The sequence below is a fragment of the Rhamphochromis sp. 'chilingali' genome (assembly GCF_963969265.1).
Source record: "Rhamphochromis sp. 'chilingali' genome assembly, chromosome: 1".
Lineage (NCBI taxonomy): Eukaryota > Metazoa > Chordata > Actinopteri > Cichliformes > Cichlidae > Rhamphochromis > Rhamphochromis sp. 'chilingali'.
The window spans coordinates 57,746,081-57,769,406 of record NC_137929.1 but is presented as its reverse complement, the minus strand read 5'-3'; the positions used below and the strand labels follow the sequence as shown (position 1 = coordinate 57,769,406).

Sequence of the window (23,326 nt, the reverse complement as noted above, 5' to 3'; positions counted from 1 at the left end):
CTGTCTGGCTCATTGCTATGGGCCATTCAGTCCTTATACAGCCGTCTTAAGAGCTTGTTCTGCATAACCGGCAATAAGTCGGACTCGTTCCTGGTGGGTGATAAGCTCAAGCAGGGTATCCCTTTGTCACCGATTCTGTTCATAATTTTTATGGACAAAATTTCTAGGCGTAGCCAAGTGGCAGAAGGCTTTCACTTGGGTGGTCTCAGGATCTCATCTCTGCTTTTTGCAGATGATGTGGTTTTGTTGGCATAATCGGCTGATGGCCTCCAGCTCGCCTTGGAACAGTTCGCAACAGAGTGTGAAGCGTTGGGAATGAGAACCAGCACCTCCAAATCTGAGGCCATAGTTCTCAGCTGGAAAAAGATGGAGTGGCCACTCCGGGTCAGGGACGAGTTTCTGCCCCAAGTGGAGGAGTTTAAGTATCCCCGGCTCTTGTTCATGAGTGACGGGAGCGCGAGATCGACAGAAGAACTGCTGCTGCGGCTGCAGTGATGCGGACGCTTTACTGGTCTGTTGTGAAGAGAGAGCTGAGCGTAAAAGCAAAGCTCTCACTTTACTGGTCAATCTACATCCCTACCCTCACCTATGGTCACAAGCTTTGGGTAGTGACCGAAAGAACGAGATCGCCGATACAAGCTGCGGAAATGAACTTACTCCAAAGGGTGGCTGGCCTCTCCCTTAGAGATAGGGTGAGAAGTTTGGCCATTCGGGAGGGGCTCAGAGTAGAGCCGCTGCTCCTTCACATCGAAAGGAGCCAGGTGAGGTGGTTCGGGCATCTGACAAGGATGCCTCCTGGGTGAGGTGTTCTGGGCACGTCCCCATGAGAGGAGGCACCGGGGCCGACCCAGGACACCCTGGAGAGATTATCTCTCGGCTGGCCTGGGAACGCCTTGGTGTTCCCCCGGACAAGGTGGAGGAGGTGGCTGGGGAGAGGGAGGTCTGGGCTTCCCTGTTTGGGCTGCTGCCCCCTCAACCCAGCCCTGGATAAGCGGAAGAAAATGGATGCATAGGTGGATAAAGGTCCAAACTAAAACTAGGAGTGGAAAAACATTTTCATGCACTTCAATAAAAATCCAGAGTAAATAATAGAAAATTGAAACGAGTACTAGTACAGTCTCAGCACTGAAGTCCCTGGTGCTCTTTATACTGGATGTGCTGCATCACTGACTGAAAGCTGATGAAGAGTCTCTGGAAAGACTTGTTTATCTCCTCTGCTCTTCCTCCTTCTCTCTGCAGGTGGAGCTGATGATGGTAAACAGGACAGTGTCTGTGCTGAAAGAAAATGAGCTGTGTCCTGATGATCCAGAGAGGTTGAGGTTGAAGCCACAGCAGCTTGTGTGTAGAGACGCTCAGACTGGGCCATGTTACTGGGAGGTGGAGTGGAGAGCTTCATCCAGCAGTGACTGACAGAAGAATGAGAAGAAGTGCAGATGACTGTCAGTGCTGCAGAGTGAACTGCTCTGACAACAGCTCCTCTGTCAGACACAATGTAGAGTCCAGTGTCATCCCTGTGTCCCTCTGGATCTGACAGAGGATCATCAGTGTATCTGGACTGCTCTGCTGCTGCTTTGTCCTTGTACAGTCTCTGCATAGTCTCTGTCTGAAACTGGCTTCAGATCCTCCTGGATCAAACTCACCTGGAAAGGCTTTCAAACAACTTTGAATAATAAACAGAATGTTTTTATAAGATAAATATGTGTTCATGTATGTGTGCAGTTTACGCCTCAGTGGATGAATAATTGCTTAATGTTTAATGTGGATACTCATGATCAATAAATGTGCTGATTGGAATCAAATGAATGACTCAGAGTTAATCTGTTCCTGAGATGTGAAAGTATGTGAGTGAAGTGGTATCCAGCTGGGGCAGACATGATTCACTTTCTAACCCAGTGGACACAAAAGAAATAAAATAGTTGTGCTGATGAAATATGAAAGATAACATGAAGAGAGTTTGGTGTTTCTCAGCCTGAAACAACTGCAATCCCACTTTTTTTTTTAAGAAAAGAGGGTTGAAAAAACAGAGAGAGAGAGATGTGTGTCGTTTAAGCAGTGATGAGAATAATGAAAATGTCTTAGTTTGTCAGTTTCAGGTGAAAGCAGACCTGGATCAATTTTCCACATGCAGCAGTTGGAAGAAAATTATAGGTTTAACATCATTAGGAAACACTCAGGCCGAGCTTTTGGCTGAGTGGTGTTTACAGCTTAACTTCCATGTGTTCCTCACCCTGAGAAAACAAGCTCCACAGAAGCTAACCTCTGCCTGAAGACAAGGAGTGCAGTTCCAGAAGCACAGCACATCTACAGTTCACAGCAATCCAAGAGACAACAACAGAGTCCTGAGAGAGGTTCAGCAGCAGTGTGTGCAAATGGCATCAGAGAGGAAGAAAACCCATCATCATGGATGGATGGAGATGCATTTCCAGCAAGCTGCAACTTCACTGTGTGTGTAGATGACTTTTGAGGAGACTGTCTGAGTGAAATTTGCCACGTTTGGAGTAACTACATGTTACTGTAGTAACACTGCCATCAGCACATCTGGATCAGCTGTGCAATACTGCATAATCTGGACATGCACATTGACATGACACATTGACATTTTCCTTCAAAAAAAACAAAAGGCACACATTAACATTTCATTAGACTGCCTTTAGCTTTGATGAACTGAAACATCTGACGTGGCATAAATTACAATAATTATATGTAAAATATTGATAACTGAAGAACCAAAGAGCTGCAGTCTTCTCCAGAACATGCCAGAGATTCTCATTTAAGAATAAATGTGTGGACTCTGTGGTGGCCAATCTGTGAGTCTTTGTGTGTGAGAGAGAGACCCAACCATGTACTCATGCTTTTCAGCCTACTTTTATTATCACGGCTGCAGCTTTGCAGCTCGCAGCCATGCACACTGACAACAACAACAACAATGACAGGACCCGGTACAGAGCATTCAGGCCACCGAGGCATGAATGCGGATAACATACAGGTGCAGCAACTGTCTCCCTCAGAGCTGTGCCACAGACCATGCACATCCACAGTGTAAAACCATGAATCCAATCTCTGCATCCTTTTAAACTAAAGTTCGGTGCTACACTTAATTATAGATGCTGAACTATTGCTGTGTGGGTTTTTCCTCTAAACGATTTAACATTAATAAAAGTAAATAAAAGAAAACACAACATTGACAAAATTTAAAATTACTAAAATGAGTCTTTCACTCAAATGAGAAATAGACTAAAGGAGAAGAACACTGGAAATCATGGCTGGCAGTTTGTTTATAAATGCATTTACAGTCAGGGCTTTTTTAAAATGGTTTCCAGTATATAAATCTGCTGAAGGTACATTCAGTGACCAAACAAGCTGCCTACTGGCCTGAGGTCAGTCCAATCTGTGCAAACATTCAGAAACCGACTCCAAACCTTTCTGTCCACACACACTTACTTTGAAGTTTTCACTGTTTAATGTAAACTAACATAAGATTTTATGTTTTTATATTCAGTGTTGAGTTTAACTCTAATAAAATCTGCTACATCAATAAAACTGACATTTTTGTGAAAAATTGAGTTTAATGTGAAGTGCTGCAAAAAAAATAGTTTTTCATGCAAACATAAATGTTTTTATATATTATATAATTACTGTGTGCAGGTTCAGATTTGAGTATAAAAATGTAAAATTAGTCTAAAGTTTATTTTTGAGAATTCACTGAAAGCAAAGAGTCGGTATTAAAATGCTGTGTGGTCTTTTCTGTTTTTATGATTGCGGTCTAACAATTTTATTAAGATCTGTATATACATGAATTTTATAAAATGTGTTAATTTTATTATTAACCTTTATTTAACCAGGAAGATCCCATTGAGATTAAAAACCTCCTTTTCAAGGGAGACCTGGCCAAGATAGGCAGCAGCAGGTGTCTCACAGTTACAGAAATTACTCAAACACAGGCAGCAACAACACACATGCAACAATAAGTGAAAGAATACAAATAAAATAAAATAACATTCAATAAAATTCAAATAAAAATAAAAATGTCAGTTAAAATGACAATCAATCTAATTGAAACAGTTGCATGTTATGGACTTGGCCTCAAGGATTCGTAGTTTAGATTTAAAAGCACTTAATGAAATGAATTCAGTCATTTTCCATTCCTTCTGCAGTTTGTTCCAGGCCGAGGGTGCTAAATGGACAAAAGCTCTTTTACCAAGTTCAGTTCGGGCAAATGGAACAGAAAGCAACAAGTAACCATGCGGACGAAGAGAATACTGACCAGCAAGTTTCATTACAAGCAGGGAACATATACAAGAAGGCAGCAACCCAAGTATCGCCTTATATATAAAACTGTATAAATGAGACTTACCAAAGCAGGCCATCCTACCTACCTACCTACTTGTGGACGGGATTATTTTTTATAACGAAAACGGAAAATCTCCGTTTTCAAAAATACCGGTGTACGTGTGGACGTAGCCTAACTCACAGTGCTGAGTCTGAAATTTACGGTTAGTGATGAACCTCAGAGAAGCATGATACACATTATCAACCATTCGAAGACATTGAGCAGAAGTATTCATATATAGAATATCACCATAATCCAGCACAGGCAAGAATGTTGCAGCAACAAGCCGCTTCTTTGTATTAAAAGAGAAACACAACTTATTTTGAAAATAAAATCTCAGTTTTAACTTCAGGATTTTCACAAGATTCTCTACATGTGGTTTGAAGGTGAGCGAGTCATCAATTAAGATTCCCAGATATTTATAAGTGTGAACCAACTCTATTTTATTACCTTCAAGAGTGGTTACTGATGGGATTGTTCGGGTTCGTCTCCTTGATTTAGAAAACAACATGAGCTTTGTTTTGTCTTCGTTGAGAACAAGTTTAAGCTAAAGTAATGAGTGCTGGAAAGCAAAAAAGGCTTTCTGCAAGGAGTCAAAGGCTTGGACAACAGTTGAACCACAGCTGTAAATGACTGTATCATCAGCATAGAAGTGCAAGTTTGCATCTGGCACATGTAGACTAAGATTGTTTACGTAAATGATAAATAGAAGGGTGTGGTGGGGCGTGGTCTGCGGTGCCGTGCGGACGCACCTGCACGGCATCCGCAATCACGCCCGCCGTGTTAAAACACGGCGACTCAGGGGTTGGTGTGGTTGTGGTGTGACGTGAATTAAATAAAGATGGCTCTGAACGTTGCTCCGTGGTCCCGCCGTGCCTTATTCACGCCACATTGGTGTCGAAACCCAGGACGGGAGGCACGGCAGATCCAGGAGTGGGCCAGCAGAGGGAGGAGCTGGCGCGAGTGGTGGCCGAGCTGGCGGCCACGCAGCAGGAGCAGGCGGCGGTGTGACGCCGCAGGAGGGAAGAGTTGCAGGACCAGACTGAACGCCACCTGCAGAGGATGGAGTATCTGGCGGCGCTGATCTGGTCGTGCCCGACACCATCGCCACCGGCGCTCCTCTGGATCCCCTCAATGGCGCTGGGGTGGAGGGGATCCAGTCTGTGCAGGCGCCCGTGCCAGCCCCCAGGTTGCGACCAGCTAGCACGCAGCCTGCCACAGCGCCTGTTCCCACACCTCACGCGGGAGCCGCTGGGGCTCGCCAGGACCCGGTGCCCGTTCCTGCGTCCCGGAAGAAGGCGGCGGAGCCGGCGCGCGAGGAGCTGGCAGTGCTGGAGGCGGCGGCCGAGGAGCCGCTCCAGCCGGGAGAGGCAGTGCCGGGAGAGGCAGTGCCGGAGGCGGCGGCCGAGGAGCCGCTCCAGCCGGGAGAGGCAGCGCCAGAGGCGGCGCCCGAGGAGCCGCTCCAGCCGGGAGAGGCAGCGGCGGAGGCGGCGCCCGAGGAGCCGCTCCAGCCGGGAGAGGCAGCGGCGGAGGCGGTGCCCGAGGAGCCGCTCCAGCCAGTAGAGGCAGAGGCCCGGCGTGAGGTGCTGCTCCCACCGGAAGGGGCGGAGAAGCCGCGAGATAAGTCGGAGGTGCCCGTGTCACGGCGGAGCGGGGCGCGTGGGCGTGTAAAGGAAGAAAAAGCAAGGAAAGAAAGCCCCGACTTTATTACCACCGTGGGTTTTGTGCGAAGGAAGAAAATCTTCCTCCAACCGGATTGAGCAGTGGAGCCACCGAGGGAAAGCACACATTAAAACTGTCAGATTAAAATATGATTTATTATCTTTAAAAAATATAAAATAAATTAAAACAACCCTGGCCAAGGGATAACACAAACAATCAATAAACCAACATTAAAAGTCCTGTGGCCTGCGCCACGACCTAAAAGTCCCAGGGAGCTAAAAAATCCAGCGCAGTAGTATAAAAAGGGAAACCCAGCGGAGTCCTCTCCTACGTTTCCGCATTCGCGTCCCGATATGCTGGACAAAGGGAGGAGCGGGAGTCACTATTCTTCTAGACAGTTTTACTTCATAAAAAGGGATAAGTCAGAGACTTACCCCGGGTGGGCAGAGCTCTCAACTCCGCCCGCCGCTTCTTTAAAACTGCAAATCGGCACAGCCGTCTCGTGCCTTCCGCTGGTGCTGTCTCCGCTCTCCCCGCTGGTGCTGTCACTCTGCGCTGGTGCTCTGCGCGCTGGTGCTCTGCGCGCTGGTGCTCTCCCTCAAAGCCAACTCCAGCCGTCTTATATGTCACTCTGTAAATTATCTTGCCTCCCTCTCAGGTGTGTCCAATCAATAAAAACGGGGAAAAAGGCGGAGTCTCTCCAGGACAATTTGACGGTATAACCACTGCACAAAACATGACCAATACATGCAATATAAAAACTAAGTAAATACACTTCATATTAAAATATAGCACAGCAAACAGCATCCGTCCTTCCCTGGATGACACCCATGCTAGGGGAGTCCGCGCCAACGAAGCCCGAGGTTGGCGGGGTGAGCAGAGCAGCCTCACCTCCATCAGAGGCCGGTGCCTGCCGGACATCTGCCCAGCCGCCTGCGAGCCGGGGCGCACGACCGTGCGGTTGCGCCGCGTCCACCTGCCACGCGGCCGACCTCCAGACCAGCTTCGCCAATGCTTTTTTTTTTTTTTTTTTTTTGCCTGTCCCATTTGGTTCTTTAGCCATCAGAATTGTTGTCTGAAGACCAACAAGGATACCCAATGGATTTACTTTGCCAAATGGATCATCGTGGCATTGCCGTATTGGTCCATTTGGTCGATCTTTGTTTTTATTATTTATTTTATTTTATTTTCAGATGTTACAGACGGGACAGACATGAGTGAGGGATAGGAAAGGGAGAAAGGAAGAGGAAGGAAAGGAAAGAACAGAAGGGGAGAGGGACAGTGAGAAAGGGGGGGAGAAAAAAAATAAAAATCTCCTGGATCACCTGTTGAGAGAAGAATAGAAAACAAGCAAAAAAACCCCAAAAAAAACAAAGCAACATACTAAACACAACACCATCGCATTAATCTAGCTAAGTGTAAACAGCAGTAAATACTAAATATTCAATGTTGTTGTGCAGCACGCAGGACAGATGTGCTTCGAAGTAGCAGCCAAGAAAGGTGTAATTTAAGTCTACGAGCAGTGAACACCCGTGTGCATACCTGTGTGGATCAGCGCGCTTGTATTCCAAAGGTTTCTCCATGTAACGATCTGCTAGGGAGTGTGGGGGGGCCACAGCCCCGTCCTCCAGGGTATGAAGCAGTTATGGAGGAGATCAGAACTCCAGACATCCAGAGGCCCCCAGAACACAAGAGACCATGGAAAACCAACAGAGGGGCAGCCGCGCCACTGTTCCAGTAAGAGCTGAGGAGAGTCCCAGATGAGGGTTCACTCAGCAGCCGCGGAGCAGAAGCCAGGGGGAGTTGCAGTGACGCGCCCGTGAGCTCCGCCGGCAGCCAGCTGTGCCTGAGTGACCAAGCCCCAGGCCGAGAGGCCGGGGGCACCCCACCTCCGAAGTGGCCCGAGCGAGCCCCAGGTTCCAGGCCCCGATAAGCGGCCGCCAAGGAGTGAGCCGGTGTGTACCTGGACGCCCACCCCCAGACACAAAGAACCACCAACGCACCGATACCTGAGGGAGTCCGCCACTGGCAGGGGAAGTGGTGGTGGGTGGAGATGGGCCTCCAAACATTGGAGGGCCTGAGGTGTCCCCAGAGGGGTGGTGTCTGATACCCAACCTGACATATAGACACAGACATACAGGCACACACAGACACAAACATCCATTCCCACCCTCATGCTCTCATATGCACTTCACACTCAACCAACGTGGAGACAGACATAAAGAGACGCTGTACACACGATCACACTCCCCAAGCGTACTCTACAAACCGGGTCTAGGTACCCTTGCCCCTGGAAGGGGGAACTGCACCCAGACCCAGGTGGTGTTACCCTTTTCCCTGCGGTGGGGAGAGGCAGACCACCCCGACTCCGTAGCAGCAGGGAGGCCCCACACTCCAGACCGCAGTCGGACGGCCAACTCCCGCTCCAGCAGGCCGCAGAGAATGGGGGTGGGAGAAGACTCCAAACCTCCCTCCACCCGCTCATTGTAGTGTTGATGCATGTGTGTTCTAAGGTGCAATTAAAACCCAGGAGGGCTTGGAGCTACTTGCCAAGGAGCAGCAGATAAGCGCATAGTCTCTCCTGATAGCCCTCAATGTCTAAGTGTATTTAAAATTGAGAGGTGGGCAACGACGCCAGGGTTGAGGTGTACACCCTGATGGTAATTTGGACTCCGTGATTGTGCCCACCCCCAAGATCCTATATGTATGTGTAATGAGAGTGTGAATAATGTGAATGTCTAAGTTGTGGGATAAAATTGAGGCAGAGGCAGCCGGAAGGGGACAGAGGGGGGGGTAGCCTCCTCTGCACCCTGGTGACATACCCCTACTCCAAGGCCCTGCATGTGTGGGTGGTTGTGGTGGAGCGGGAAGAGGGAGGCAGCTGGAGATGGGGAGGGAAGGAAGGGAGGGGCAAGTGACCCCTCCCTGGGGCCAGCTCCCCCGCTGACCCCAGTAGGCACTCCCACACTCCGCGACCCGCCAGGGAAAGGGGGCCCAGGCCCATCCAGACCAGGGCCCAGTGCAGCAGCGCCTCCCAGTCCCACAGAGCCCGGAACAGTCCACCCAACCCCACCACAGACAAAACTGCACCCACCCCACCATCCACTCATCTTCCAGACTACATAAGACAATAAACGCCCAGGCTGAGATCTTCCTCCACCTCTCCTGTATCTCCCCCTCCTGCAGAGAGAGTTCCTGAAGAGAGGAAAGCTCCTGCAAGATGTGACCATCTCCCCCGCCAGTTGAAGAGCCCCCCAGGTGGCTCGACGCACCGGCGGCACCCTGCTCCAGGGCTGGGCCCCCATGCACCCACCCGCCCACAACCCCGGCAACACACCAACCAGGACCCAAGCCCCCGAGGCCCGGCCCAGGCCCCAGTCCAGAGACGGAGCGCCCCCAGAACCTCACGCCCATCCCGGACCCACCCAGGGGCAGCCAGGCTACCAGGTCAGTAACCCACGTCCGTCAGCACAGACCCTCCCCTAGCCCCGCTGCATGCAGCCGCGAGGAAACAGTCACCTGAGAGCCAACAGAGCCCCCAACCGGACATGACCGCTACCCCGGGTTGAGCCCCCCAAGGAAGATGCCTCCGGGGAACCCCCCGACGCCCTAAGCCCGTCCCTACCCCCACACCAATCACAACAGTGAAGGCGGGACCAAACTATGACCCCCCACCCCCACTAGGTGATGGAGCTGATAAAAGGAGCCCAGAGCAATTGATCTGATGTGGTGGCAGAGGCTGTATCAAGACTAATGTAATCTAATAGATAATTTCTATATTGGTTAGAATTAAGATTATTTTTATTTTTCCAGTTCATGAGGACTGTTTTCTTGGCTATGCATAGGGCAGTGAAAATCATATGGGCTATATTCTTTTCTGAAGTGACATTATCTAAGCTGCCCAGCAAACACACTAAGGGGGAAGTTGGAATGTTACATTTCAGACACTTTGATAAGTCTTCACATATCTCGCGCCAAAACTTTTGCACTGGTGGACAGAACCAAAGAGCGTGGATGTAATTGTCTGCTGTATTGCCTTGACAGTGTGAGCAGTTGTTGGAAGATGTAAAGCCCATCTTGAACATCCGATGACCTGTATAGTGCACTCTATGTAGTATTTTGTATTGTATTACAGTTTTTCTCAGTCGCTTTGGTGCGTTTCTCAGATCAGAATTGAAATTCTCATAACTATTAGTTCAACCTCCACAACACTCAGTCATTTGTGCACATCATAGTAGCAATTTCTCCCCTCTCTGAACAAACTGCAAATGATTTTGGACATGAATCAGTTGCTTCCATACATTTCCCTGCTGCTTTCTGACATTTCCATTTGCTTATGTCATGTCAGTCAAAAGTAATCATACCTATGGATGCTGAATAGTCGTTCCCAATAAAACTAATAGTCATACATCCATTGCTTGAGTCATCACACACAAAATTGTTGAACTAGTTATCACATGCCAAATATTGGCCATCTGTCAAGCAAATCCTATACCTTTCTGTATCATTTTAGACACTCTTTACAGGGACCTAGTCCCTGAGAATGAGAGAGGTGGAGGCCAACTCAGCAAGTATGTTGTTGTCTGGGATAATGTCCGTTTTCACCACTCCCATCAGGTCAGAGAGTGGTTTGCAGCACATGACAGAATTCTGGTTGAATATCTCCCTCCATATTCCCCATTCCTTAATCCAATAGAGGAGTTTTTCTCTGCCTGGAGGTGGAAAGTTTATGACCGGCATCCACATGAGCAAATGGCCCTGCTAGCAGCCATGGATGCAGCATGTGACGACATCACAGCAGGGTCCTGCAGAGGATGGATTCGCCACTCCAGGAGATACTTTCCTCGCTGCATTGCGAGGGATAACATCTGTTGTGATGTAGATGAAAATATGTGGCCAGACAGACAGGAACGTCTGGATGTGCCAGAATGATTTACTGTACTGTTACATGTGCTGTTTATTGTTCACATTAGTGCACAGCTCTACCAAATGGGTGATTTTATGTTTACATGTATTCTACAATGAACAAGTGACTGTAGCATATTTTTCTTTTGCACAATTCTGTAGGATTACAAACACTTCTACACAATGGAAATGTGAAACGTACGTATTCAGTGTCTCAGTTACTCCCAAGACTCCCATAACATCTACAGTGACTTCACTGCACATTTCAGATGGCTGTACAGGTAGGCCATAGTGCTGTCGTCAGCATTTTCAGGTGTCACCAATTGTTTTTGCAATGGGAAACACTGAAATTATAAACTGTCATAGTGGAAACATGACAATGCCATTTGACTATCTTGTTCATAAAGATGGTGTCAAGACTTTTCATTTTGATGGCACTGGCAGTTTCATTGACATGGATACTTGCTTTTGCGGTATGGATAATCAATTCTGTGCATGTGACGTGCTTTTGCAGGCTATCCACTAGGTTTTGCAGTTTGCACTAATTGTTTTGGGAAATGCACTAACTGCTGTGCAAATGTTAATGGTGTTCTGAGAAACGCACCAAAGCGACTGAGAAAAACTGTATCAACATAACTCTCATCACATGAGTATTGTATTTCCTTGGCCGTAATATTATTTCTACAATCAATTAATGAAAATGTGTTTGTGTGTTCTCTGTAATGAAAAAAAAATGTATCAGTGAGCCACAACAAAATCGGAACAAGATAAATTTATCGTCTCTCACTTTGGTCAAACTCACAGAACCACACAGGAAAAAGAACAAGGAACAAGCTTTCAGTCCTCCTGCAGAGAAACCGCACCTCTGCTGCGTGAACAACAACCAACACACAAAAAATAAAAGAGTAAAGTTACTGAGAACATAAGAAAATGTTAGCATATACATGTTCCCACTGTTGACTTTGCAGGAAAATAAATGTGAAAAGCTCCAATTCAAATGCAATCTGATTTTTAAAAACAATTAAACAAACAAACAAACAAAAAACAAAAACATTATACACACTTTGTAACAAGCGGGTGCAACTTTTGGTCTGAGGTACTGGCTTGATCACCAGCTGGATGCTGGTGGACTACTTCAGTGAAGAGTAGAAGACATCTGGCTCTGGTTTAAAGTCTGAACAAACACACAGTTCAAACAACACAAAACATGATTAGAAGCTTTGTAGTTTGTTCTGAGAAACGCACCAAAGCGACTGAGAAAAACTGTAAGCCGGCCTCAGTGTGCATCCCTGAACCTGTGCAAACGTTCTTTTTAATTACATTTCATTTCTAAAGTTCATATTTCCTGGGGGCTAGAGAGAGGACAGATGGTTTGAAAGAGGAGTGAAAGAAGCCATCTATGTCCACTGTGAGCGACCATCTTTGAACAGAGGCGGGGGTTTACGACACCAACTCTCTGCCATCTATAATCCAGTTTTGAGATCCCTTCCCAGACGCCTTAACACCCACTCACATCCTGGGCCATCTGACCTCAGGAATTCGCATGACAAGGTGGGGCCAGGTTTCACAATGAACACACCCGAAACTCTGGCTGATTGGGTCCCACACCCAATTTCACACCTTGGCTCAGGTGAGTAGAGGATCATCAGGGGGTCCTTTTGTCCCTCTGTGGGGGGTCACTCCCACTAGGTTTATATCTGGGACTCTCCACCATTTGACCTTAGAACTGAAGAAGCTTCTCGGATGAGAGGTGAAACGTCTTCAAGCAACTTAAAGAAGTCCAGACGCTTTTCTTTGCAAGCTCCTTTGACCACAAAAGTGATTGCCCATATTTAAATAGCTGTAAATTACTTTTTGGCCAAATAAAATATCATTATAGAACCATTGTTATACGTGTTGCAATTTCTGTTGCCCTCCCTACAGTGTCTCTCTTAAAAATAAAATTCTAATGTCAATGAGACCTTTGTAGCTGGATAAATAATAAATATAAACATGACACTTTGCCAAAAACTAATTGTGACTTGTCACAGGAATGTTTTTTGTAGCTCAAGATTACTTGATATCATTCATTTGACATATATTTCACATATTATAGGCACACGAGGATTGGATTAGTTATATTGTAGGTAAAATAATTCAGTCTATAAAATTCTATATTTGAATAGAAAACTGACAGATTTGAGGATTTTCATAATACATTTTCTTAATGAAAATGTATTATGAGCCTCATAATCTGTTGCTCATGGGCTTAAAAAAAGTGCACCTATTAAGTGCAGCTGTTTTGTCTCTAATTGTTTTGTCTCTAATTGTTTTGTCTCTCTCACAGAAAGATCAGAAGCTTGAGTGAAAATATCATTAGCATAAAAACTGAAAGAAGTTAGCTTGGCTCTGTCAAAGTTAAAGAGCAGCTGTACCTCTGGACCTCTTTGTCCTGATGACTGGTTCTCCATAACAGACGCCTTCAGTTCTCACTGCTGAGTAGATTTCAGCTCGATTATTCTCTGTAGAATGAAACGCATAAAAAAAACCCCCAGATATAACTACAGTAGTGCAATAATATAACACTAGAGCTACTGTAAATTATTTTTAGGTCTGTATAAAGCAAAATGTATTCTTAACCAGGAAGGAGAAGTGAAGGAGAGCAAAGTTATAACATAAGAAGAGATGAAGCCAGTATCTCACTTTTTAAGTTTTTATTTGCCCCTATATGTCAACACCCCTGCTGTGAAACAAAGAACTGGTGAGGAAGAAGCTACTGTGTAGCTACTTATGTTCATCTGGACGTAGCTTTTTCACTGGGAGCAGTGGCGTGTCTAGAAAATTTTTGTTGGGGGGGCCAGGTAGGGGCACAGATCTGGAGAAGGGTGGCAGATGTAATTGGCAGATAATGTTAAAAACAATTCTACCAACCGTTAACCATAATTCAATAATCCTATAAACCTAATAACCGAATGCGCTTTTAATTCTTATTAGAATGAGATTTTAACCACTACGGTGCAAAGTTTTTAGATACTGCGTTGATAAAGTACAAGAGATACAATCAGTCAGTGTTTATTCAGCATTCAAGGACATCAATATTTGCATAGTATTTTTACTGACATGTAGTGCACATATGTTTTGGGCAAAAACATTTTGAATATTAAAATACGAACATTTTTAACATACAATTGGCAAATTAGCCAATGCCAATGCAAAACCAATGCCTGTTAAAAAAAGAAGATAATCTTCTCACAAACTGGTGTTTGATTTTGAAACAGGAAAAAAGTGGGGAAACAACTGAAAAGACTAACATTTGAATAAAACCTGAAAGCAAATAAATACTTTCTATGCTGCCTTATGGTAAACTTTGGTAATATTGATAAAGAACAACACTGGCTGATGATGAAATACAGTCAGCTGGCATGGTGACACTGCCAGTATTAACCTGCAGGGCTGGACTGGGGCAGAAAATCGGGCATTTTCACTACAGATTGGCCCACCAGGTATTAAAGCCATAAAGACTTTGAATGAAAACAAACGCTGTTGTGACAGTGATGTACACTGTCTTTTTGGTATATGTATGATTTCTATAGATTTTACGTCAGATAAAAACTTTGTTCGCAAGATTCAGATAATTATTTAATAAAAGCTAGATATTTTAAATGAGAATAAAAAAGAAAAGTATTTCTTTGTGCCCCCCTCTCCCTGTTAATGCCCTACCTGGCCCCCTGGAAACACTTTGCTAGACCCACCCCTGCACAGTTACCAGCTGTCAGCTACTTAGAAAAGGATCCTGGTGTTATTTGTCTCTCAGAAACAGTTCATAACTTCCCTTCAACTCATTCATGTGAACTAAAAGTTAAACCTGTTTCTCCATCACAGCTCTGATGATTCAGTAAGGACATCTCCTGGTTTCATCCTCATGTTTCCCTCTCACCACATATCCAAACCGACATTTACCCTTAGCCAGCAGTTTTAAATTTCCTTCAATGTCGCCTGCTCTGGCCCCTGGAAGACAATTGACTATGGTTGCCGGTGTCTCTAGCTTCACATGTCTGAGAACAGAATCGCCAATTACCAGAGTTTGACCCCCGGCGGGTGTGTCGCCGAGTGGGGAAAAACGGTTAGACACATGAACGGGTTGGTGGTGTAACTGGGGCTTCTGTTTAGGACTATGCTTCCTCCTCACCGTCACCCAGCCGCCCTCTTTCCCCAGCTGCTTGGGATCTGCCGGGGAACAGCTAGCGGGGCCTACGCTATCTTCAGCTGCACCAGCTACAGGGGCCTGGCTAGCTATGGGTGAATGAAGGGTGCGAAGCCGAGTCTCCAATTCAGTAATCCTGGCCTCCAGCGCTGCAAATATGCTACATTTGTTACAGATATCATTACTGCTAAAGGAGGCCGAGGAGTAACTAAACATCTGACACAATGAGCAAGAAAGTGCAGGAGGGACAGGTGAAGTAGCCATGGTGCTAATGAGTCGGCTAGGAGCTAAGCTAAGCTAGCGAGACAGTACAGAGACAGTGAGTGAATACTTTGGCTATAAATTAGGTAGTGAGTACACAGAAAGTGTGCTTCGGATGAAGCACGTGAAGATTATACTGAAAGAATATATTATTATATGAAAGAAGAATGTATTTAAAAGTTGTTAATTAAATTGCTAAGCAAATAAGCTACTCAGAAACACCACTGTGTTTGAGCAGGAACAGGAAGTGATACTCTACCACAGAGCGAGCGAACACCAAGTTCTCATTAGCAGTCAGTTCCTTCATTTTTACATGTATTATATTGCATTACTTTTTAATTAAGTAGCAAGGTTACTTTAAGGGGGCTTTAAGGGGCTTTTATTGTAAAAGTGTTTCAGGTTGCACGATGATCAGATAGCAGGCATGTAGATGAGGCTGGTGTGGAGAAATGATTTTAGAATATTTTCATGAAGTCTAATCGGGAGTTTACCTATAGCAATTCATTGTTTTGCTCCAACACACCACAAACCTAACGATGACATCATCATCAAAACTGGAGCCACTGATTAGTCCGAGTTTTGAGTTCAAACTCTGCTGAACTAAATGAAAAGAATGAAAAGACAACATGTCATAAAATAGTTTTCAAAACTTTATTGTCAATAAACAGAGTCACAAAAAATAAATAAATTCATTCAATCAATAAATTCATTAATTAATCAATAACATTTGACCTGATTTTGAAATGTAAACTGCAGTAACAAAAATGCATTCATTGAAAGAAAAGATCAGAGAAAACATCTAAATCTGCAGTTACACTGAAAAATAACATAACACTGTACATTATAATATTCATTCAGTTGAAGATGATCAATAAATCCTAAACACTATCAGGCAGATCACTGATTGTTTATAATCCACAGTAATCCATCGTTTCTTCACCACATGCAGTGTTTATGGTGCAGGTTGGTTCAGTCAGTATCAATAATTATACTGTAACAGCTGATCTCTGCATGAGATTAATTTGTGTTGTTCAAACCTCACAGAACCAGTTTGATCTCACAAACAGCTGAACCTGAAGATGAAACACACTCAGTGACTCTGTTATTGTAACATACAGGACACTGAAGTGATAAATAAGGAGGGCAAACCAATGATGAACAAAGTCTGCTCACAATCACAGATTTGTTTAAAATGAGTTCACTCAGAAGCTGAATATTTTATTTTGAAAAACCTTGATCTTGTTTGATGTGTATTTGTTTGATAATGTGACCTCCTGTGTGCTCCACATATGAAGTGAGGCAGAAATGAAAATAACTTTAAGACTTGAAACTTACACTGGGATGAGCAGCTAACCTGATAAAATAAGTCACAGATTTCAATGCTGTAGGTTCATCATGTGAAATTTCATGTAACAGTCTAAACAAGTCTGATGAAAATCAGAGAAATGTGAAATCAAAAATAAATATGGACGCGTTTGATGTCCCTCTGATTGAGGTTCAGCATTATTAGTTTCTTTGTCTTAAAATCATCCTTCTTGATTTCAGTGAAACAGAATTTAGGACTGTGATGAGCAAGTAGATTCATAGTTCACCTTCTTAACCTTCTTTTTTTGGTAGATCAAAAAAGCAACAACAGCAACAAACAGAAGAACAGCAGCAACTGAAAGACCGATGATGAGTCTAACAGATCCTCCTGCCTCCTTCCCTCCATCCTCTGTGTGTCCTCCTGTCTGACCTGCAGGTGAGAAACAGGTGTGAGGTGTCAGCTGTCAGGTAGGTGATGAGTGAAGAACAGAACAGAATCCATTTCCTCTTCAAACTGCTGTCAGACATTATCTACTGCACTCTGATCACATCACTCAGACCAGCTGCTTTCTACAAAGTCTCATCAACAACATCTTTAGAAACAAACATCAACAACCAGGAAGCAGCTTCACCTCTGATCACACACACACTCAACTCTACTCACTCACCTGGAGGATCAACAACACTCAGTGTGATGTTGCAGAGGAGCTTCAAACCCTCTGTAGCTTTCTGGATGACACCACACTCGTATGTTCCAGTGTCATTAATCGTCACATTGTACAGAATCAAAGACACGTCTCCATCCTTCATCTTTCTGTCCTGCAGATCCACCCGGTTCTTAAAAGACGGATGCTGGTTGGTGGTATCATAGACCCCTTTGTCATAAAAAAGGACACAATAACCTTTCAAGTCTGGTTTGCTCCAGTCTAAAACTCTGATGGTGTTGTTTGGAGCTCGACATGTCAGAATGACGTTCTGTCCAGACACAGCTGTGATGTTTTTCTGGGCTGAAACAGAAAACAGAGCAGAGAGGTTAAAGGTCAAAGCATAAATGTTCACTTCTGTAGTGAGAGTGAGAAGATCTAATTGAACACATTGAAAAAAGGAAATGATCAGACAGGAGAGGGTTTTCAGGACACACTGTTAAATGTTCAGTTTTTCTTCCATATGTTAAAACAAGATCTAGAGTGGTTCTTTTACATTTTGAGAGAAACCAATTATTCTAATAACAGATTAAATGTTGTATTGAGGCTGTCATTTTTAGCATCTACATGGATGTTAAAATCACCCACAATAATTATTTTATCAGAGCTGAACACTAAATCAGATAAAAACTCTGAGAAATCAGAGAGAAACTCTGTGTGAGGTCCAGGTGGACGATAGATGATAACAAGACCGGTTTCTGAGTCCTGCCTTCAAATGAATTAAAACTGCAGCCTTACAGATCAGATTTACCAGAAACAGTTAGCACAACTTATTAAAAACATAATAATTACTGCATAATATACAATTAATGCATAATATAAAATAAACCTTTTTTATGCTGAGGGTCTGTTGAGCAAAGGAGGGGCCTCATAAACCAGCAAACTATATACAGGAAGTGCTGAGTGGACGATACCAAATGTGGAAAAATTATAGGGTAGTTTATTTTCTTTCACGTTTAAGAAAGATGTTTGTTTTTTTTACTGTAACTTTGTATTTAATAATGTTAACTACATCAGTGTTTTATGTTTTTTATTTTCATAGAGTATTTTTCATAATCGTCATTATTAATGTGAGAAGATGTTATTGTTTGTTATGAACTCACAGACATTTGGTTTCTTGTGTTTTTCACAGTTTACTTATTGAACTGAGTTCCTGCAGGTTCCTCAAACAAAAATACGTCCTGATAATAAGTGAACATAATGTGTGAGAGAAAGCAGCCTCTCATTATGAGACACTGTGAGTCTCTGCATGCTGCCTTTATGTAGCTACAGCTGTTTGTATACACTGAACTAAAAGCTTTGTAGCTGCATACTGACTCCTGAAACTACAACACATCACACTGACACACACATTACACTTCTTTGTCTCTGTCACAGGGCTGGATGTAATGAAATGTTCTTAGAGTAGCATTGAAATCAAATGGGCAAAATCAAAGTCATTTCTTTACACATATGCAGCTTTTACATTGTGTAATATGCCTTAAAATGTAACCAATGGTTATTACTTTTTTGTACAACCATTTAAAACCCAGGAGCAGATCTACAGAGGTGGCATGGAGTGGCATGTGCCACCCTTAATAAACATTGTCATTTACAAAACTACGGTGGCACTCGGTGTGGCAAGAGATTATATCAGGGTGACACATGCCACGTCTGTAGATCTGCTCGTGACGGTATACTGACTCCTGAAACTACAACACATCACACTGACACACACATTACACTTCTTTGTCTCTGTGAGATCTGATCACACCGACATGTTAGGTCCACACAGACCCCACCCAGCCTCGTGTCTCCTTCACAAACACGGAAAAACTGAATCAATATGAAAATAAATCTTCAGGAAATGTTGTTAACATGTAAACAGACTGATGCTTTTCCTCTCTGTCCCACAGAGTGAATCTCACCTGCAGAGACAAACACGAAGAGGCCGACAAACAGCAAAGTCGAGCAGAGCGACGCAGTCACAGCAGACATTTCCGTGTTCTTCAACTCCGACGCTTCGATTGTTCTAAATGTCTCAGGATGGTTTTATTGAAATAACTGAACCTGAGTTTAAATCCTGACTACATGAGATTAAATTTCAGGTTTAAATGATCCTGAAAGTCTCTGACTGAGAACAGATCTGACTTTTTAGACACTCGTTCAAACTCAATACGTCCAAGTCGTCGTCTCTGAATGAAGTCACGTCAGGGTCACGTGTGTTTACGCTGCGCTGTAGGGTGACCATAAATAAGTGCGTCATAACTAAAGCGATGAAATCTGAAGCAGGTCTGAGTGTTTAACAGGTTCAGTTCTTGAACGATCTCCACAGAACAACACAAACATCTCATCATCAACCATCAGCTACATACTAAAGACCCTCACCAGCCAAAGGACTTCAAAATGACGTCACTGTATAAACATGTATATTGTACTATGGAGGAGGCAGCATTTAGCTGCAGCCTCCATAAAACCACAGAGAACTTTGTCCACCTTTGATTGTCTTTAAGTTGTGTTGGAGCCACAGAGAGCAAATCTTTGTTCTTTATGGAGAACCAGTGAGGCTGTTTGGACTTTCCTATGAAACATCAGTGCAGGAGTCTCTCAGTACATCTGTTTACAGTGAGGACAAAGAAGCAGACACAGAGAAAACATACATGACTGTAATCAGAGTACAGGAGAGTAACTGAGTACACTTCCTGTTTGTGATTGAGGGGATTTTCTTCTTTATATTGCGTCAGATAAAGTCTGACAGCTTTTGGTTCTTCAGATGATGAAACACATTGAATTCATTTAATTCGATGTGTTTTCACAGACGAAACCAGCCAACAGTGAATCAAATGTTTTACACTAACGTGACATGACGTTCATCTAACCAGCAGAACCAGTGAGTGGTTACAGTAACGGGTTAATCCACTAACGCTCACATGCTTCAGTCAGCCTGTCAAATTACTTAAAAAACTGAAAGACGTCATTTTAAACACTTACCGGTACTGTTTTTCTGAAACACTCAAACACTCTTCTGATCATCAGAGTGGAAAAAGTAAAATGATCTCCTGACAGATAAAAAAAAACTGTGAGGTCAGTGTGTCCCATCGGTTTTTCAGTAGGTGAAAAGGAAGCTACTGAAGTTTTGTTACAAACAAGTAAAAAGTTACTCAGATGTAAATATTTGACAAATAAAAAACATCAAATCATAAAAAATGTAAAAGTTTAAAATCCCAAAGTAAAGGTGTGTCTGTATCAAACAGCTGCAGACTAAACTAACCTGTGTTTCCCTGTCAGCTGTTTTATATCAGACATCTGTGACCTGCGTCAACACTTTCATGCCCACCTTTGTTTGTCCTTTTTGAGCAGCTGCAAGTCCAGAAATGTGACAAACAAATACCTCAAATTCAAAGGAAAAGAGAAAGAAGTATAAGAATGAGAACCAATGAGAAATTCCCACTCCACACTGTCTGTGAAATTACAGAAACTTGGTAAAATTATTACAAGCTCATGAACACTTACTGTTGTTCTGAAGGATCTCTGAAACCCTCAAAAACTCTTCTGATCGTCAGGATGGAAAAATTAAAATTATCCAGTGAAAGATATTTTTTAAACTGTGTTACGTCCATGTGTCCTGTTGTTGTTATTTGTGAGGTCAAGAGGAACTTCCTTAAAATTTTATCCTCACAATCAAAAAAGTTTAAAAAATTAAAAATCTGAAAGTAAAGAGACCTCTGTATCAAACAGACACCAACGAGGAAATGCACCTGTATTTCCTTGTTAACCTGTTTTACAAGACAAATCTGTGTCAGCAGCATCACCATAACATCCAACTTCTCCTTCTTCTTATTGGCTGTTAGCTCATGTGTTTGACGAATCACAGTGAAAGCTCTTTCAGTGATCTTAGTTTGATCCAAACAAAAGAACTGGAAACGACAGCCATACACAGTCCAGCAGCTGCTGTCAGCACATATTAATGATGATGATGAATTTTACTGTCAGGGCTCACAGATGCTCAGCAGTGAAGGTTTTAGTTGATATGGCTTTTAAAAGTCAAAGCTGTGTGTTCAGCAGAAGTGTGTGGGTGGCAAAGATGCCTGTTTGTGTCTCTGTCAGTATTCTGGACAAACTGGCTCAGCAGTGAGTGTCAGCACATGTTGCTCAGTACAGTTTCGTTTCTTGTCTTACCTGTTGTTTCTGTTCATGAACTGATTAAGTGATTTGATTCTAATCTCAGTGCAGCAAAAAGTCAAAGTCAAATTTGTTTAAATGGCACATTTAAAACAAGGTGTTTTGACCAAGGTGCTGTACAATTAAGATAATCAAAAGAAATAGAAACATAAGAAGACATGATAAAAACTTCTTGGATGTTGTAGTTTCTGTGTTTTCGAGTCCATCAGGGTCTGCTTGGGTCCAAATCCAGGGACAAAGAGCAGAGTCCAGTGATCAGACTGATGCTCTCTGTCTCTACAAATAGTTTAAACAACTGGAGGAAAATAAGCAGCTCTGTGTTATTTATATGCAGCTTTTATTTCTACACACGTCACTGAACTGTGTCAAAGTGCCGTTATTGGAACCTGTACTTCCTTCAGAATTTTCATATTAGAATTTTGGACCTTTCCATCATAACTGTCATAACTGGATAACATCTGTGTGGATAACACTACACCCACCCGGACTCTGCGCTGTTTCTCCAAACCCTGGATTACCCCAGAAATTAAAGCCGTCCTCAAACAAAAGAGGAGAGCCTTCAAATCCAGAGACAAGGAGGAGCTGAAAAGAGTGCAGAGGGAGCTGAGAGGTCTGATCGGGGCAGCTACAGGCGGAAGACGGAGAAACGGCTTCAACAAAAGAAGGTTAGCAAAGTCTGGAGAGGCCTCAGAACCATCTCAGGCCACAAAGATCAGAACTCACTGCTCATGGGAGATGTGAGGGGGTAAATGAACTCAATCATTTCTTTAACAGATTTGATTCTTCCAGGAGGCAGTCTTCAACATCAGCTGCAGACTCACCCACACCCACTGCTGCCCCACCTCAGACACTTCACACCACCTCTAATCACCCTGCTTACTCCTCCGCACCCCTAACACCAGAATCCAATACACACTCAACACAAGGCTCCAGCCTGACTCTCTCAACCACTCAGGTTAGGAGGGAACTGAGGAGGATTAAAGCCAAGAAGGCAGCGGATCCAGATGGCATCAGCTCAAGGGTCGTCAGGTCCTGCACAGACCAACTGTGTGGGGTGATGGAGCGCATCTCCAACCTGAACCTGAGGCTGGGGAGAGTCCAGCAGCTCTGGAAAACCTCTTGTGTTGTACCAGTGCCAAAGACTTCACACCCCAAGGACCTCAACAGCTACAAGCCGGTGGCTTGACATCCCACCTGATGAAGACCCTGGAGCGGCTGGTCCTGGCTCAGCTTTGGCACCTGGTGAGTTCATCACTGGACCCACTTCAGTTTGCCTACCAGCCTGGCATTGGAGCAGATGATGCGGTCATTCACCTCCTACATCGTTCCCTCACTCACCTGGAGACCGCTGGAAGCACTGTGAGAATCATGTTCTTTGATTTCTCCAGTGCCTTCAACACCAATCTTCCCTCGGTCCTGAAGGGCAAGCTGGAGAACTCAGGAGTGGACCATCACCTCACTACCTGGATACTGGACTACATCACCGACCGACCACAGTATGTGAGAACTCAGTCAGGGCTGTGTGTCGGACAGGGTCGTCTGCAGTACGGGGGCCCCACAGGGAACGGTTCTGGCTCCGTTCCTCTTCACCATCTACACTGCAGACTTCTCCCACAATTCCACCCAGTGCTTCCTGCAGAAGTTCTCTGATGACTCTGCAATAGTCGGCCTCATCACTGATGGGGACGACAAGGAGTACAGAGGACTGACCCAAGACTTTGTGGACTGGTGCCAGCTGAACTGCCTCCAGATCAACACTAATAAAACCAAGGAGCTGGTGGTAGACTTCTGCAGGCACTAAACATCCAAGGTATG

At 44.2% G+C, this 23,326-nt stretch overlaps 1 protein-coding gene across 1 annotated transcript in view; it reads left to right on the top strand.

The window, feature by feature from the left end:
* LOC308409251 (NACHT, LRR and PYD domains-containing protein 3-like) overlaps positions 1–23,326 on the top strand; it is a gene marked incomplete at both ends in the record, with an annotated part of 70,992 nt that overhangs the window by 24,548 nt on the left and 23,118 nt on the right. Inside the window, 6 exons of the mRNA XM_080901866.1 lie at positions 1,240–1,313; positions 5,239–5,335; positions 5,392–6,045; positions 6,651–6,708; positions 22,035–22,176; positions 22,900–23,007. Coding sequence (XP_080757992.1) covers positions 1,240–1,313; positions 5,239–5,335; positions 5,392–6,045; positions 6,651–6,708; positions 22,035–22,176; positions 22,900–23,007 — 1,133 coding nt within the window. The remainder of the gene's footprint in view (positions 1–1,239; positions 1,314–5,238; positions 5,336–5,391; positions 6,046–6,650; positions 6,709–22,034; positions 22,177–22,899; positions 23,008–23,326) is intronic.